The sequence below is a fragment of the Acanthisitta chloris genome, unplaced genomic scaffold (genome assembly GCF_000695815.1).
Source record: "Acanthisitta chloris isolate BGI_N310 unplaced genomic scaffold, ASM69581v1 scaffold3972, whole genome shotgun sequence".
Classification (NCBI taxonomy): domain Eukaryota; kingdom Metazoa; phylum Chordata; class Aves; order Passeriformes; family Acanthisittidae; genus Acanthisitta; species Acanthisitta chloris.
Window position 1 is genome coordinate 26,405 of NW_008660884.1, and position 18,258 is coordinate 44,662.

The 18,258-nt window shown below is 39.3% G+C and overlaps 1 protein-coding gene across 2 annotated transcripts in view; it reads left to right on the top strand.

Moving 5' to 3' along the window:
• The window catches only part of RCAN2 (regulator of calcineurin 2), a 72,477-nt gene that overhangs the window by 18,415 nt on the left and 35,804 nt on the right, over positions 1-18,258 (top strand). The window contains exon 1 of one of the 2 annotated variants that reach the window (XM_009069987.1): positions 18,154-18,240. The exons of the other annotated variant lie outside the window; for it this stretch is intronic. Within the exon in view, the coding sequence (XP_009068235.1) occupies positions 18,154-18,240 (87 nt within the window). Of the gene's footprint in view, positions 1-18,153; positions 18,241-18,258 lie in introns of those variants that run through there. 2 annotated transcript variants of the gene reach the window in all.

Sequence of the window (18,258 nt, forward strand, 5' to 3'; positions counted from 1 at the left end):
ACTTGTCTGAACTAAGGTCCTGAGCAATCTGATTTCATTTTGAAGCTTTCCCTGCCTTGAGAAGGAGGTTACACTCAACAACTTCCAGAGGTCCTTTCCAAGGTAGATTACTCTACTGGCTTCTTAAGACATTCACTCCCATGCCACTTTATTGGTGCACCCTCCCCGAGTTTGAAGTCAACACAAAACCAGGAGAAAAGTATCCTGAAAAGTAATGTGGGTTTATATATATGGGTATTCTTCTGCTCTGACTTTTGAAAGTCATTCAGCAAGGTTAGTGATTTCTTTGTGCTGTGATTCTGTTAGTATTAACTTTGTAAAGCTTTTAGTCTTTACACATGAACACTGTGGCAAATCTGCTAAAAAAAGCTCATTCACTGTGTTTGGTATCAGCCTTTTTGTTGTGTAATTAACAATTGTGGAGCTTCCTTGCATATAAACTGCAATAGATGGAGCATGGTTGCTTGCAGACCCCTTACAATCATGCTTTTATTTGGACTGCTTCCTGGCCCTTCACTACACATCAGAAGTTCTCATTCTTTGTGTTCCTTCCTACATAACTGGGAAGAGATGGGAAATGGTAACCAGCATTCCAACACCAGCCTAATCTTTTTTTGCATTGTTGGTTCAATTTAGTTCTTTTTTCCGTATAGTGGGTAAGTACCATGTGTTTAAGTTCTTCCTTTCTGATAACCTCTGCTGAATGAGGCTATCAGTGTCTCTGGACTGTGGCCTTGCAGGTGTTCATTGGCTGTGTCTGCATTAGAGAGCAGGATAGCAAAGCAGGAGTGGGTCTGTAGAGGAAAATAGTTGTATTTTTGTGTGGATGTGGTATTTCAAACTACTTTTTAATCTAGTTTGTCCTCTGGGCTGAGCATGCCTCTTCCACTTCAATTTTGTCCAAAGAAATGCAATTTGCACACTCAGCCTGATCACTGGTGTAGAACAAAGTGTGATAGGTGAGGGTTGTCAGAGGGTTTGCTTCAAAAGCACAGTCCTGATCTGAACTAAAGGCAAATATAGTTGCACCTATAAAATACTGTTGTGTATGTAAAATGTATTGAAGTTGAGATTTTTCTCACTTGCTTGGGGAGACTTAAAACAGAATAATAAAGAATACCTGGGGCCATATTGGCAGGATCCTTATACATGTAAACTTCCTCAAACATTTTGAAAGAAAAATACATTTTTGGCACACAAGGGACTATCCCATTACTATGGATTATATTCTGATCTTTGCATGTCTATGTTGTGGAGCTACTGAACTGCCATCTGCAAATATGTTGTTGTGCTAGGGTATGCTTAACTAAATTTCAGACATGGAGAGACAGAATAAAAAGCAGAGGCGACAGAAAGGCAACTAATGGGAGAGAGAAAAAAAAGATTAAAAATGGTTCCTTCCTTAAATTATTGGGTAAAATGTCCAATATGGGGAAAGCCATGCTTGACCAACCTGATGGCCTGTGCTGAAGTGACAACCTCAGTGGATGAGGGGAGAGCACTAGATATTGTTTATCTTGACTTCAAGTCTTTTGATACTCTTCCCTGTAACATTCTCATGCACAAACTAATGAAGTAGGTACTAGGTGAGTAGACAGTGAAATGGGATGAGAAGTGGCTCAGCTGCTGAGCTAAAAGGTTGTCAGCAGCACAGCTGGAGGTCACTCACTTGTAGTGCAAGCTCAGGATTGCTGCTTGGGCTGGTACTGTGCATCATCTTCATTAATGACTGGGATGATGGGAGCAAGTGCACCCTCCCCAGGTTTGAAGTCAGCACAAAACCAGGAGAAGTGGCCAATAGATCAGACAGGGTGTCCATTCAGAGGGACCTCAATAGGCTGGAGAAATAGGCCAACAGGAACCTCATCAAATTCAGGAAAGGGAAATGCTGAGTCTTGCCCCTGGAGAATAAGCATGCAGTGCACCAGGCTATGGTGGGGACTGACTGGCTGGAAACAAATGGCCCTGAAGTCTTGGTGGGCACCGATGCCAGCAGTGCATCCTGGTGGGCAACAGGCCAAGGACATTGTGGGCAGTGTTCAGTAAAGTAGTGGCATCATGGTGAGGCTGAGAGAGCAGGGACAGGACAGTTCAGCCTGGAGAAGAGAAGGCTCAGGGGGATTTTATGAGTATGTATAAGCATCTGATGGAGAAGTGAGAAGAAACTGAAGGCAGACTCTTCTTGGTGGTGTTCAGTTAAAGAAAAATGGGCAGTGGAATCAAATTGAAAACAGTAAATTATATTTAAATATTAAAATAAATATTAAAAAGAATGTTTCTAATAATAAAAGCTTTTTTATTGTAAGGATACTGTGGACTCAGACTTTGGAAATATTCAAAACCTGACTGGGCACAACCCTGAGCAACCTGCTCTGGTTTGACTCTGTGCAGAGCAGGAGGTTGGACTAAATGATCTCCAGACTGGCCTTCCAGCTATTCCATGATTCTTACTCATCTTCCTCCCCTTATAAAAATCTCACAACTTCAGACAGATCATATAAAGCATTCCTACAAAAGCTCTGTATGAAGTAGAATTTTCTTGATAGGTTCAAGAGTGTTGATGTGCTAGTATTGGACTTCTGGTTCCTGTTTGCCTACACTTAAATTTATCATTGCCGACCACTTAATTGAAAATGATCAATTGTTTGTACTGATTTAGCAGTCATTAGAATAATTTTATTGCACAAATTCGAGCACTTCTGCTGGCACTGCTAAAGTTTTTACCCAAATCAAAATCAGGCTCTGTGGAAGTAAAATAACTTCTAGTATGGTCTTAGTTTAGGTTATTAACAAGCTCCTGTTAGATTTGGATTTGATACAGCTTACCGATAAGACATAGCCAGTTGTCTGGGCTTCATTGGCTCTTTTGATAGGAATCTAAAGTTGCCTTGGATCATTCCTTTTATTTCACCTGACTTGAGTCATCAGCACAAAAGCTGGAATTGATTCAGCTTCCAAGTTCTTGTCTGGCTCCTTAAATCCAGCTGGCCTGGTTTACTGGACACTTATGTGTGCTTTGCTGACAATGTGAAAACTTGGATGACTGAAACCAAACTCCTGTTCCTTTTCTGACGTCTTTTTTGTTCTTTTACGCTGAATGTGTCGCAATATCTTTGCTCTGATTCCAGGTGGCAGACCCAGACAATCAATCTAAGTTTATGCCCAACAAACTTCCACTTTAAGAACTGTTCTTTCCCTGATTTTGTGGCTGAAGGAATGTATTGATCAGTGTGGTCTCTGAGCTGAGCTGACCATGCGCTTGGGTGTCGTGACTCCCACGCTTCCTCTCAGGCTATTTCATTATTCAGCATTGCTGTTAAGCATCTTCCTTATGAATCACTGTGCCCGTGATTCTGATGTATTGGATGATGCAAAATGGTATGAATTAGGAGTGTGCTCAGGCCTCTTTTTTCCTCTCCCCAACACCGTCACTCTTGCGTATTCATGCTGCTGTTTTACAGTTCTGTTTCAAATTTATCAGCTTCTTTGCTCTGCATTTATTCCCTCCCACACTTAAAAATCTTTTAAATTACTCCTGTCTTTTTCTTTCCTACAGCAATGCCAATCATCCTGTCCTGTTAACATTCCCACAGCCATTTTGGAGCTCTCTAATGACAAGAGTGTATTCATTTCCTATGCCACCATCATCTTTTATCTATCTCTCTTTAAACTGTGCTGAGTATTGAGCTAGGGCGTTGCAAAGTGGCATAATCATTTGTTTTTCTTTACCTGGAAGTATTGCTGCTGAAACTTGGGGTTGCATTTTTCCAAATGCTAGTTACATTACCTTACCTGTGCTGCTGGTCTTGGTCAACTTGTGGTCCCAATCTTGAGCTTCCTGTGCTTTGAAGACTTTAAGCCGTTGGCAGGTTCGTGAGTACCTGTCTGTTGCATGGGTTGTCGTGGGTCGTGTGTGGGTTGTCATGAATATGCCAGATAAAATTACTGCTAATAATCCATTTCAATAGAAGCATATTAATAGTCTTCCCCCGGACTGGTGCTTCCGCTGCTGGCAATGGAGGCAGTGTTCTCCTCCTCTGCACTTAGCAGCTCCTACACCAATCCTGCCTTCTCTGCGTTAGCAAGCTATTTGCTGTATGAAATGATTTATTATATGTGATCCCCCATTCATTTGTCTGAAATAAAGCATACTAGAAAAAATCTATTTAAGATTTTCTTCAAAAAGAGACTAACTTTAAAGCTTTGCTGCCTTTTTTTAGCATTTGAGTCTATGGATTGCAATGATCTCTTTCAAAACCCATTCCAAACATCTCTTAAATTTGTGCAAGCATGTGCTTGCCTACTGCACTTCAATTTATGTTTAAGAAAGCTGTGTTTATTCCTGTCCAGTCATGGGGTTTTATGACTTGGTGACACAACCCCAGATTGATCAAATTTGAGATTGTCCTAACCTCCTGCCTTTGATTTGAGATGAAAGTTTCAGATGTTTTTTATTAGAATTTATAAACAATGCACTAAACCAAGAAAACACACAAATAAAGAGATCTCAGAAGGAATGTAAGAGACAAGGTGAAATGGTTAGAAAACTGCTCAGGAAAAAAAAAAAGGATACAGAGGGGACACAGGAGTCTCTTTCCAGTTTATCCGTTTTCAGTACCTTCCCAGATTCTGTACACTGATAAATGGAGGTCTGAGATAGTGGAAAGAAAGGAGCTTGGGTTTGACTCTGTTATCTGCCATTTTGAAGACTGAAATCTCTCTGAGATCTGTTTGTTCTCTTCTTTGAATTTAAACTCCATGGGCTTCAGGTCACTTTTATTTATGTCAGTTCTTCTGCAGTGTTCTGTTAGTTAACAAATTCATGTGGAAAATACCAGTGCCTCTGACTTCCCATTCACCAAAGGAAGTAATATTTCAATGCCAGGCAAAGCAAATTCTTTGCAACCGAATTCTCCATCAGTACTACATATCAAACATTATGGTCAGAAAATTATTACATACTAAAAAAAATTATTCTGTTGGTTGCAGCATGCAACTCTCCTGTGGATTATAAAATCACTGTTTGAGTATAGTGATATTTTTAAGTGATGGAAAAAATATCTCCTCATTCTTTTTCTGCCTTTTAAAATTTTACTTTAAGAGTATATTATTTCTTTCCTCACCTTTTGCTCTAGTAGAAGCAGTGCTAGAATAGTTCCTAACCTGTATTTCTGTCTGCATTTTAAGGACAGAGGAACTACTTTTGATTTTCTGCATTAAATGTGCATAAAGATTTTACCTCCAAAAATTTATATAGTAATAAATACACCAGTAAAAATAATGATTTGTGTATATCTTCATAAACTGAAGAATTTGTTTAGCAAATTGAAATATAGCAGTCCTTATAACTGGGGAATGGTTCAAAGGCATTAGAGAAGTGAAAGATGTGGGCTATTAAAATTTACCTTTGCCAGGACTTAAATTGACGGTTTAAAAAACACACACAACTCCAAACCTGTCAATGCCCTGGAGGCTCTTTGTGGCTTGATTTTTGTCCTTGGTAACTACTCTGTCTTCCAGAAAAGCTTTTATTATCCATGTGCTTTCAAAATAGCATGAATAGGTGTTTGCCCCATCCCTGGAAACACTCAAGGTCAGATTGGACAGGGCTCTGATGTCCCTGCTCATTGCAGGGGGGTTGGAGTAGATGACCTTTAAAGGTCCCTTCTATGATTCTATGACATTTAGTGGGTTTTGAACATTTATTTTACCGTTTTATAGTTAGCTCTACATGTAAGTGGATATTAATATAGAAACCTGTTTGTCATCCACCTTGTCTTTTGTATCTTTACTGAAGCAAGGCAGCAAGTTGGGCCAAGCTTTATGGATCCCAGAATATGTGTCTTTGAGTGCATATGGTTTTAGTCCCTGTTGGTTTACGTTGATGCCAAGGTGGGCTCGGTGTGTGTGACTGTGCTGTGCCCCTGGTTTGTGACTACTGTGCTTGAGGGCTTGTAGCCGTGTCAGACTGGTGGGAGTGTCTTTCAGTGCTTAGCAAGGTGCTCTCTTAATCTTCTATGTGCCATGTTTTTATGTTATATCCATCACTACAGTGAGTGTTATGCTTTGAATACTTACTTCAGTGGGCTTATCTTAGGACAGTCTAACATGGGGCAGACTGCCCTGCAACGGTCTGTGACCTGATATAGGAATGGTTTCATTGGGGAATTGCTTCTTTTCAAAGTCTGCTCAGTGTATATGGCCTGGTACATGTCCCTTCAGAAATGTGGCTGCATTCATTGTGTATGTAAAATAGTTTGCAAATAGCAACCAGAAATTACACTAATATTTTAAGATGCTCACAGAACAGTCAAGGAACAGGAAATATATAACTCTTTCAGTTGCTCTGTCCAAAAGATAAGAAAATATTTTTGTTCAAGTTCTAATTCAGTTGTCTTCAAGGAATGTTTTTGGCTCCTGATTGTCTTCAGTTACTTCCTTGTGTCATAGAAACACAAACATGCTTAGGATATACACTTAGTAATTTAGAGTGGGAATAAATCCCTATTAGCTGCAGACCATATCCTTTATGTGAGAAGTGGTTGCAATCATTTGATATCATCTAGTGTTACAATACTCTTTAGCAGTCTTTTAAGTACTCATTTAGAGAGTTGTGACCTTCCTATGCTATGCACATTCTGGAGCATGAATTTCTTCGAGTTCAAGTTGATGGAACCAGTGCCATGGAATAAAACAAAGCAGTTCTGAGTGTTCCTTTGAGAGCAGGTGGTGCACCTAAGGTGCCTCTTGCTTTGTGTTGTATTATTGGAGCCTAAATTTATCTCTGTGGCCTGAGGAAATAGTGAGGTAATTGGTGATATCTCAAGTGACCTGAAGTAGTATTTTGCTTGTCCATCTTAAGTTGAAGGATGAGTGTGAAGTTCTGACTGTAAAAACTCAGCTTATGACTAGAATTTATAGATGCTGTTTTAAAAATTCATATTAAATTACAAATTAATACTTGTATCTTTTTTTCTTTTAAACAATGAGGAAAAAATTACCTTTCTACAGTAAACCATACTTGCTGTATGCTACAAGGAAAAAGATTTCTTTGCAGAGGAAAGCTGTGAAACAAATTATGACCTCCAAACTAACACAATCTCAAATTCATATTTAATGGTAAGCGTTGGTGTGGAGCACCTCACATCAAAGGGCACAAAGTGGAGTTTTTTAGTAAGGCATTTTTTCCCCCTTAACTGGGATTCTGTGCATTGTGTGAAGATCGAGGCTGTTGGATTAACTCTTAATGGTTCAGGTTTTCTGAGTGCTTCAGTGCTGGCATTCTCTATTCTTGTCTTATTTGCATTGTTCTAATTTAAGTGACTAAAAAGAAAATTAAGTGATCTATAGCTATGTGATAAACTTTTAATTAAAGCTGTGTCCATAACTGTTCCATGAATTGGTTCGTGTAGCTAGAATATTGCCATGAATTCCTGGTAACAAGATTACAAAAGTAATTAGCAGATTAAAGTTAAATCATCAATAAATATACTCAGATAATTTGACAAGCTTACTTGTGTAGATACATAAACATAACTACATACACATTGCTTGCTGGTGAGGTGAAGTTAGCTGTGATAAGGTTGTGAGCAAAATTGAGTGGCATTAACTGGGGCACAAGTGGTCATGCAGAACTGAGTAGCAGGCAAAGTTATATTGTCCTAATAGGTAATTTTAACTGCAGTTTTTAAGACACTCCTCACTTGGATGTTTAAACTGTGCTTGGACAAAATGACAGATGGACTGAACTATGAGAACAACTCCACATCAGATTATCTGGCCTGCATCTGTGTCTTTGGACGTGCAGGTGTCAAAGGCAGGTGCTGTGGAACTGAAGTTATGACTTTGTGAAATTTTTACTTAGCATTTTCTGAGATCTAGTGATTGTATTTTTTTGACCTTTGAAATTTCAATGTTCTTATATAGCTTTGAAGAAATGAGTCCAATAGGCTCTACAAACTACCTTTGAGTGTTGAAGTGTGGCTGGGAGTGGGGGCAAGTAAGAAATCTTAAAAATGGCATCTATAACAGTAAGTTCACATGTGCTTGTCTATGTAAATGTGGTGAGTGAATCTCTAGACTGGCCAGAATGGATGGATGCAACTCCACAGCACTTGAGATGTTCCCCATGGGCAGGCTGTGGACAGATTTCTTGTTTTTGAAGGCCAACAGTGTCAGCACAGATGTGCTGGTTGGTCTCAAAACTAAGCTTAGATATTCCTGGAGACTTAGTTAACTGGTGTAACTGCAGGCATGGTCTAGGAGTAAGTTCTAAGTCCAAATGTGGGTAGCCACTTAACCTGAAATCTTAAAAAAAAATTAAACAGCATATTCCCAAAGACAAGTTCATAAGACATGTTTGTGCAGGTGTAAAGCAACTGGAAGACCATAAGAAGCTACAAAATAAAGAAAAAGTGAAGTCTGAGAAAGTGTCTTGTTTCCAAGAAAGCAAGTAACTTCACAGAAACAGTTGCTTCTGGTTTTTACAGGGGCTCCTGATTAAAACTGAGTGAAATGGGGAAAAAAATTAATAAAAAATTGACAGCAAAACCCCACAAATCAAGCAAATCCCAAAGCTAAAGTAACAGCTGAACTCGCTGTAGGTTAGTTGGAGCCAATATTTGGGTTCTCCCCCTCCTGCCTTTGGAAAAGGCTCTTGAGAAATCCCTATTGTATAGACTTTTCTATATGATTAAGAGGCTTTACAAAGTAAGGTGGGGAGGACTAACATTGAGGTCTTGTCTTAACTGACAGTTTGCATCTACCATAGACTTTGTACAACATGTGCAGAACCAGTGTCTTCACTGCAGGTCTGACTGAGAAGATTGTTTAAAGTGGGAAACATTTGGACTGGTAGACCTAGAGGCTTCCTCTATATAAGGCTTTTTAGTGGTGGCTCTAACTTGGCCAGAATGTCTAGTGAAGACAAGACTTCCCATGGATCTGGATGACTCGCTTCAGAAATACTTCATTTTTTTTTCCATTAAGACTATCAGAACTAGAATGAGTTGGAATTTGTGTATGGAAATGTTCTTCTCCTAGGAAATGTTTTGACTTGGGGAATGGCATACATTTGGGTTCTTTGTTCACAGCTCCATGTTTCAGAAGGAAGCTGATTGTTTAAATATAGATCAGTTGCTTTGAAATAAGATCAGTTTTCTGTCTCTTGCTTGTGTTTTAATGTATCTGCTATTTAATTACTGTCAATATTGACAGTGCATTGTAATGCTCTTTTATTAGTGAGTAAACCAACATATAGAATGACCAAATCATTTGGAACTGTATTAAATACCTTCTGAAACCACACTATGATACCTCATGTGTGAGAGACCTGTATGGGAGCTAGCTCTGATGCTTTAATTGTTTTACTGTTTTATTTCTGTTAATTTCTTTAGAGCTGTATCATACTTGGTAAAAAATACAGAGATATTCAGTAAACGGATGAATGGAACTGGTTCTGGGCCTTTCCTGGACTGGATCGGTGGAAGACTATTCCTTAAGTTCTAGTTGGGAAAATAAGTTTGGGCTTTAGGGAGAGGAAAAGGGGGAAATTAAATCTTGCATTTTCGTGTAGGATAAAGGCCATCATGATCTCTTTATTCTGTTTGTGAAATCATTAAATGAGTCTTATGGGAAGGGACTAGGCTAAATCCATTTTATAAATACATTACAAATTCACTAATATTTTAGAATTACTCAGACTTCTTTCTTTCTCCTCTAGGTGAAAAAATCCCGCTGCCTTAACAGATTTCACATTTCACTTTAGAGCCACTGGAGAAGCTTTGAATATGACTTTGGGTCTCGTATTATCTAATCTCCATCTGTCCGTTGAACACAAATAAAAAAATAATAGCAGGGAATTTAGCAAAATGGAAGCCAGTGTCATCTGTCTGTAATGAAGACAAGAAGTAATGTTTGTATATGGCAAATTTAAAGTATCAACACTTGTTTGTTTTGTGTTTTTTTTTTTTTGTCTGCAGTTGGATCAGGGGATTAGCAGGAGAAGAGACTCTCTGGCTGAAAGTGTTGCAGCAAAATAAATACCCATCCTATAGTATCAGGATAAAATAGCAATTACCTAAGAAATCTATTATTCATTGCTTCATTATTTGCTGTCTGACTGCATGCTGTTTGACAGTGGACTTAATTCTTTTTTTTTCCCTTTAAACTGGACTGCTTTTGCTGGCTTGGCAGTAAACACTGCTTTCTCTCAGCACAGCCATTAAATCTCTCACCTGCGTGTCCTGTGCAGAGCTGCAGTTGAGAGATAAGGTTGGTCTCTCACAGCAGTGAGCATTGGTATTCCAGGCTCTTCCTTCAAGGGCATTTTGCTGTGATGAAGCGTCTGAAATGACAAGGAAAACATACAGGCATGTTAAATACCCTTGCTAGTCTGAGACAAGTAAGGGTAAATGGAAATGATTTAAAAATACATTTTGAAACTGTTAACAGAGGTTGTGGATGACTGCAAATCACAGTTTTAGGCAGGAGTATTATAGACCTATTCCAACTGGCATCATCCATTAAATAAAGACGAGTAGTGGAGAGTACTTGTCCTGCCCGGCTTGCACTTGAAATCCAAATAAAACACAAAGACTCTGAACCATTCTGAATGTGTGTTCCTGTGTGTTTTTCATCCAAGGTCACAAAGGTAGTTCTGTGAAGAATGGAATCCATCTCTCCAGCACCTCACTCCTGTGCCAGCCTCTGAGCATCTCCATCTTCCCCTTGGGAACAGAGAAGGTGCCTGAGATTTCAGTTTACTGCAGCTCTTGGAGCACTGGCCTGGCATCCTCTGTGTGTGTGTGTGTGTGTGTGTGTGTGTGTGTGTGTGTGTGTGTGTGTGTGTGTCTTACAGAATCCATGCATGACCTGGTTTTAATTCTGTTTTCAAGTACTGCAAGAGTAAACATAACTGCTTCACCTGTTTTGCAGTATTTCGTCATTCTAGCAGTTTTATAAGATAGCATAAAAATCTATTGATTAGATGTTTGCCTGGGAAATTTGTTTTACATGTGCTCTTTTACATTTTTATATGTCTACACAGCAGGTACACCATTCCTGTCCTGCTGTTGAAAAAATTGGGGCACAGTGGTAACATAATGTGTAGGATTCAGTTCAAGATCAACACTTAAATTTAAATGTCATATAATTCATATGCACTATAAGCTTAACTTTCTGTTCTAATTGCTGGAAATCTCATTAGCAGTTGAAGATTAGAGAGCAATTCAGCCCTTCCTAAACTACTCATCAAGTGACTGGTCAGCAAAATCCCACTCTAGAGTCTGGTGAGTGTGTCAAACAGGGAGTGTCTTGAACAGTTGCCCAAATACTAAGTGCTGATTTAACTGTCTTAAAGAACCTCTTGGGACCTCTGGCTGATGGTTCAGAAGAGAAAGGTTTTCCAGAGGTCCTTGATCGTGTTTGTCAAGCCCATATGTGTGTCTTGGACACCCTAAGGTATCTCCCATTGCACTAGCTATCCACGCTGGAGCAATGATATTAAGTCCCAAATCTGTTGCTTATACTGGCAATATATACACCAGGATGTGGAGATCTATGTTTAGTTCTCTTCATGTAAAACTGAAACCTATGCAGTTTATCAATGATACTGTGTAGATAGCCTGCAGATAAATTTAGCTTACACTGCAGGGTTATGATCCTCCTCTGTTATCAGGGATCCCTGTGTGTGCTATGTATTCTGTAGGTGGGGCAAATGAGTCAAGGGCATCCTGACCTGTGAACCAAAGCAGTTCATTTTATGAGAGCGTTCCATAGCAGTTCTTTGCCTGTGTGGATCTGGCACAGAGAAGGATTTGTAACCATTGCAGATAGACAGAAGACACATGCACAGATTTCCACCCCCTCACACCTCCCCACATATGCTTGGAAGTGAAGGACTATGAATGATAAAGCCATGTTAAAATAATTGAGCAGTTCTGACTCAGAGTTGAAACTTGTTTGTAGCTAAATGAGACAGCAAAGTGATGTTGGCTAACTGACATGTTGTTTATGCAGGCAATGAAGTATTCTCACATCATATGTGAGTCTGAGTTGCTTGATACTATCTTTATTAAAGAGAGAGAAATCCTTCATAATGCTAATGATGTTTTGTTTTCTGACTCTTAGACCGTCAGATTCTGAGATCTACAAGTGCAACAAACAGAAGGTTATTACTTACAGAAAAGCACTTACAATACAGAAGAGTTACCTTTCCAAAAATCGAGGCCAACCAAGGCATTTTCCAAGCTCTAAAGTATCTGCATGCATGAGGAACTTATTGATTTAGGATTATTCTAAGTTTAATTAAACTTCTGTTTTCTTTTCTTGTATGGCCAAAATTCTGTCTTTAAAAATCTTCAAACCATAGAAATTATTGTTTGTTATGTGAAAGGGTGAATTGGAGTCCTTTCCTGCCACAATTGTTGCCAGTTTAAGATTTGTAGAAACATTAGCTTGGGGGTCAAACCTCCCTTGGAAAAATCAGTGGTTTTATAGCTGTTGGATAGTTTGTTGTTCCTTATTTACTGTAGATGCCAGTTACATTTTCTGTCTAAAAGATATATTCTCAGTTTGGCCATTCAGTTTGGGAATTAAGAGTAGGAATATTATTTCTAGGTAAAAATGAATTCAACTAGCGTGGTGGCTCTGGCTCATAGCATCAGAGCCTGTATTTTATCTCCTTTGCTATTACATCTCCCTTAACTGCAGACATAGCTCTCTGAATTGTGCCCTGCAAGTGCCAACCTTTCACCCTTCAGTATGTACAGAGCATAAACTGCAGCGTATCTAGAGAGGAGGGTATCTGCTGCCCTCGGATCCCAGTTCTCAGCCCAGGTTCCCCTGCTCTGCTGTGCTGCTGGTGTGTTCCTCTGGCTAGATTTCTCTGTTATTTCCACCCTTTTGGGGGATAGTCTACTTCAGCATGTGCTGATGCTCACTGTCATAAGAAAAAAATTATATTTGTTCATTTTCCTTCTGTGGCTGAGCTGAATCCCACCCAGTCTCCTGCATTCCATTTTCTTTTAAGTCTTTGTGGAACACCTCTTTGCAGGAGCTCACTTTGCTCCTGGAGAATGTATCTGGTTGGCCTTTGTATCTTCTGCTGCAGACAGGGAAACTGGAAGAACTGTCTTTTTTTTCAGGGCTTTTTTTCAGGGCTATTTTTTACATTACTATATTTTTATGGGTTCTAATAGTATTTGTCATTTATAATTCCATTAAAAATAGGATTATATGGGTAAAAGTGTGTTCCTAGTGACAGATAGGAGCATGGTTTAAATATTGTCGCCTTGTGTATTCGGCTGGATGAGATCAATAAAGATGCACATCATTAAAAACATTTCAATCAGCCATAATGTAAATCCATTTACAGTGTTCCATTCAGGCCTCACAGAGTCATTGTTGTAGTGTTACTTTTTATTGTTCTGGATTTGTACATTGCCTTTATGTGGTTTGCACCTGCAAGAAGAGCTGCTGCAGAAATAACCCCTCTAGTACTCGTAATAACAAGCACGAGCTTCACCCAGTGAACAAGTAAGTCAGGCTGCCTTCTGAATTTAGCTGCTGTTTGTGTTATGACACGGCTGTTACTGCAAGGTCCAGAGCCACTGAAGTATCTCTAAGGCTAAGTCAGTTGTAGTTTGCTTGCAAAAGGAGGCTCAGGATTTTATAACAGTTATTGTAATGACTTGACAGTTGAGTTTGAAAAGGCTTAAATTCATGGTACTACTTAGATGTATTAAGCTGAGATGGAGCTAGAAAAACACCTCTATGCACAGGAGTAAAAGTTGTAGACTAGGACTGCATTATCCCAGGCACTGCACAAATCCAGAATGCAAGACTGACCTTGTCTGGAACAACATGGCTTATTTTCTTTCTGATTGGGGAAGCTTTTTGTCTTTTTGAAGGCTGATTCAAGTATAAGACATGATCATCAAGTGTTAATCATCAGAGTGTAGTGATGCTAAGGGGTTACTTTGGTGCTTGGGAAAGAACAATACCATCTGGAATATTATTCTGACTTCTGGAACCTGCCTGATGCTTAAACCTGTAACTGTGAAAACTTGGCATGTCTGTATTCAGCCTAGTTATACCAGTGGGTCTCAATTGCTCCTGACCTCACTCCCCTGAAATATTCACACCTAGTGAGTGAGCAGTGCCTGTTTAATTCCATGTACAGTTGTTATTATGGGCAGAACGTGAAATTAGTCAAGCAGCTCCTGAATGACTGTTCAAAACTCTGTACTTTTTCTCAGTTCTCAGAATTTATAGTTATGGTTTTAATCCAATGTAAGATAGCCAGGGGATGGCAATAGAATTATATACTTTTGGATGTACTTACTTTTGCATTCTAGTTCAAGTTGTTTTCTCCTGAAATGGTGTTCCACCATCTGTGCTTTGGCTCATATTGCAGAGCACTCTGCATGTTGTTCCCTTCAGATGAAACTAAACTAAAGGCTGCCTCCAGGGCTGCTACTGCTGTGCTGCTGCTGGGTACCAGTTCACAGGGTGTACTGGAGCCAGCCTGAAGTAATGCCTCGCGAAATAGGTGTAGTGTTGATGTCAGGCCCTCAGCACCAACTGTTTTACTTGGGAGAAAAATCTGCTTGTATTGGTCAGTATTTATGAATTATATATATTGTCTAGCCCTTAGCTTTCAGGTGAGGCTCTAAGGTATATACATGATCCACAAATCCTCTGGCTTAGCACCTGCCAACAGGAGAGCATCTTTCCCATGCATGTTTAATGCAAAAGCTGTGATGAGTACAGTTTGTGATCTGGAGAACCTACTGAATGAGTATCAATAGTATGCTGAAGTGCATGTATGTCTACATCAATTTCAGTTTATTAATTACAGTACTCTAAAATATGCATGAAATATGGCACTGTTTTTTCCTGGGCAATTGGTGAACTGAATTTAGCAAGACTGTCTAGAGACAGAGTTAAGATTTTTTTTTTTAAAAATAAATTGAAGGAATGTTCTTTTAAATTTGATTGAAAACCAGATGTCCTAATCTGGAGAAACTAGTCAATATTAACAAACTTTAAATTAAGCAATAAAAAAAGATTAACATTAGGTGAGACTATAAGGAATTGTAGAGTACAAAAAAAATCACATAGGATTTTGTCTTGATTTCAAATGATAAGTGAGCAGTGACAAATAGAATATGACATGTATTGAAAGATGTAAGCTGAAGTACTCAAAACTCTGTAGAGTTCTTCTGTTAGGCAATCTTTGTTTTTGAGAAGCAAAACCAACTAGGTTGTCTTTGTAAAGAGCTCACTAAAATACCCTAGTGAGCTAGAGTGGTTTTTTAAGGGGAAAAAATAGGTTATGCTTAAGAATAGGCAAGAAGAACAAGAAATGAAAGTAATTGGGATTTCAGTAAGGTTTCCTTACTCAGATGAAGTGGAAAAATTGCAGTGATTCTCTTTTGAAAAGAGTTGAATAGTAAGAGCGCAGGAATAATCATGAAGTGGAACAGGTCAGTTGGCACACCATGTACCAGTTTTCATAAGAAGATTAAGGCTATTGAAATTGATAGGTGACAGTTTTAAAAGTGAAAAAATGACATAAATTATTATTATGGAACTATACAGGGTAGCTTTATATTGTAAGATCTTCTTTTTCCATCACTGCTGTGAAACCACACTCAGTCCAGGCATTGCTTTCACTTTCGATGCCTTTATGGACGTTAGTCACCAGCATCCTCTAATTCTTGATCTTTTCCCTTTTCAAATGTTTGTTATGTTCTTGTCCTGTTGGTCCATTACTGCTGAAACTTTCAGTAGGCTCAGATACACATGACTCATCTGTGCTTTCAGTGTTCCCTTCCAGCTCTTTGATCAACTACTTGCTAACTTCTGTGTTTTCTGATGCCATGATTTTTCCATTAGTCTGCTTAGAACTTCAATCAGGGATCTTAATGGCTTTTTTCTTCTATCACATATATATTATATTCAAATACAAGAATAAAAGTTCCTCTAAACATGCACAAAAAATGTTAATTCCAAATTCTTTGTAAAAAGTGTTTTCCTATGGTTTCTGAAAAATCTTGACAGTGATTAAGTGATCAGTGTGCAAAACAATTGATAATCATGACAAACAATACTGACTCATATACTGTCTTGTGCTATCCTGCCCATTTCTGTTGGTCAGTACAGTCTTGGTTTGTAAAATCTTAAGTGCTTGGATATGTTTATGATTACTGCTAAGTGGGCTACTATAAATCCAAGATAAAAAGTGGGCAAATAATAGAACTGGGAAAAGAATGTTCTGGTAGAGATCTTGGGTTATCTATGTCAGCATCTAACCTCACTGCCAGCGCTCGGGGGTGAAGTGTGTGTTAGTCATTGGAGGTTGGTCTGTAATGGTCTAACTGGGAATTCCCTGCACTTAACAAATTTATGGAGCTGGTGAAAGAATAAGACAGGGAGCTGGGTGGCTGGAGGCTCATCTGGAGCTGCTTCTGCTATTAGGTGTCTGAATGCACAGTTTTGGTGCAAAGAACTTCATTTTTTTTCCCCCCAGGTGTCTTCATTTTGAATTTCATTAAGGGTCTGATAGTCTGCAGCCCAAACCAGTTGTGGCTCAGCATATGTGTCTGAGATTGTTTAGATAACCTAGATTAAATATCAGTAGCAAACTATGTGCAGCATCACAGAACATGGTACAAGCTGCAATATCACAGTTTGGGTTGGAAGGGACCTTAAAGATCATCTAGTTCAAATCCCCTCCCATGGGCAGGGACACCTCCTACTAGACCAGGTTGCTCAGAGCCCTGTCTAACCTGGCCTTGAACACCTCCAGGGATGGGGCAACCACAGCCTCTTTGGGCAGCCTGTGCCAGTGCCTCACCACCCTCACAGTACAGAATTTCTTCCTAATATCTAGCATAGATGTTAGAACTGTATCTGCTAATGAAGCAGAATTAAGCAGAGCAGTCTCTTACACTGAGCTATGAGCTGCTCCTAGGTTCATGTCAAGAGTTAAATGTTTTAATTCTGCCTGTAATCTCACTTGCCCAGAAATATCAACTGTAGGCCTGCAACAATTAAAAGTAATTTATGGATCACAAGAATGAAACATCAGAGGAAAAATAATGGTTCGAGTCTGGGATAAAGATCAATTTTAGAAGTCCTAAATTTGCTGATATTTTATTTCTATCAATTAGGAATAAACAGACCACTGAGCCAGCAGGTGTACATCTTCACTTTACTTACATCTGTTTCTTTCAGTTGAATACAGTTGCATTTGTGAAGGGTTAACCCTATGGATGGATGGTACAAAGGTTGCCCAGTGTGAAGTCCCAGTTTCAAGGAAATTTTGATGTTCTGTTCTTTGAAGGGGTATTGAATTCCAAATCACACACAGACATGCCTCTGATCTTCCTGAGGATGAGTCATAGTGCACCGTGTATGTTGGAGCACTGGGATCAAATTTGCAGTGTGTTGATCACTCTTGATGATAGGACTAGATGTTCCCTAATCTCATGTGTGGGGTTGTAGAGTGTCCGTTATTAAAAAAGAGGACTCAGTGCTATTAAAAGCAGGATGCTGAGGGTTTTGTTGATTTGAGTTTTGATTATTAGTGCTCTGGTTTAGATTTGAAAGTGCAATAAAGTAACGAACATTACCTTGAGCTTAGTGGCTTTAAATGCTGTGTTAATTTACACTCGGAGCGGAGCTTTCAGTGTCAGGCGATCCTTTTTTTGCCAACATAAGCACTCAGCTGAAACAACAGCTATGACTCAGTTGACGGTGAACGCTGCTTGAATTGATTTAGACCGAGTTCAGATTTAGCACATAATCATGTTCAATTTGATCCACTGTGCTGCCTAGAGATAAAAGGGTTGAAAAAATAGATTTAGCTATGTCAGTCTTCGTGGTGATGTCATTGCCATGAGAGATGGAATAGCGCTGTTACTATGCTGTGCCTGCTCAGTTGGTGGGTGTACGGGGGAAAGGCAGGGAGCAACTCAGTTAAGTGCAAAGAGCTCGTGGCGGAGGCTTGCAGTCATTGCCAGCACTGAAACAGGATTTTGGACTGTTCAGTTGCAATACTGAACTGAAGATTTTTTTTTCTTTTTTTCTTTTCTTCCAACCATTTGCCACTCTGAGCTTGCCTAACTCTGTGTGCAAAAGGGGGGGATGCCAGCCCGTAGCATGGACTGTGATGTTTCCACTCTGGTTGCCTGTGGGGTTGATGTGGAGGTTTTTGCCAACCAAGAGGTTAAGGTATGCGCCTACAATTCT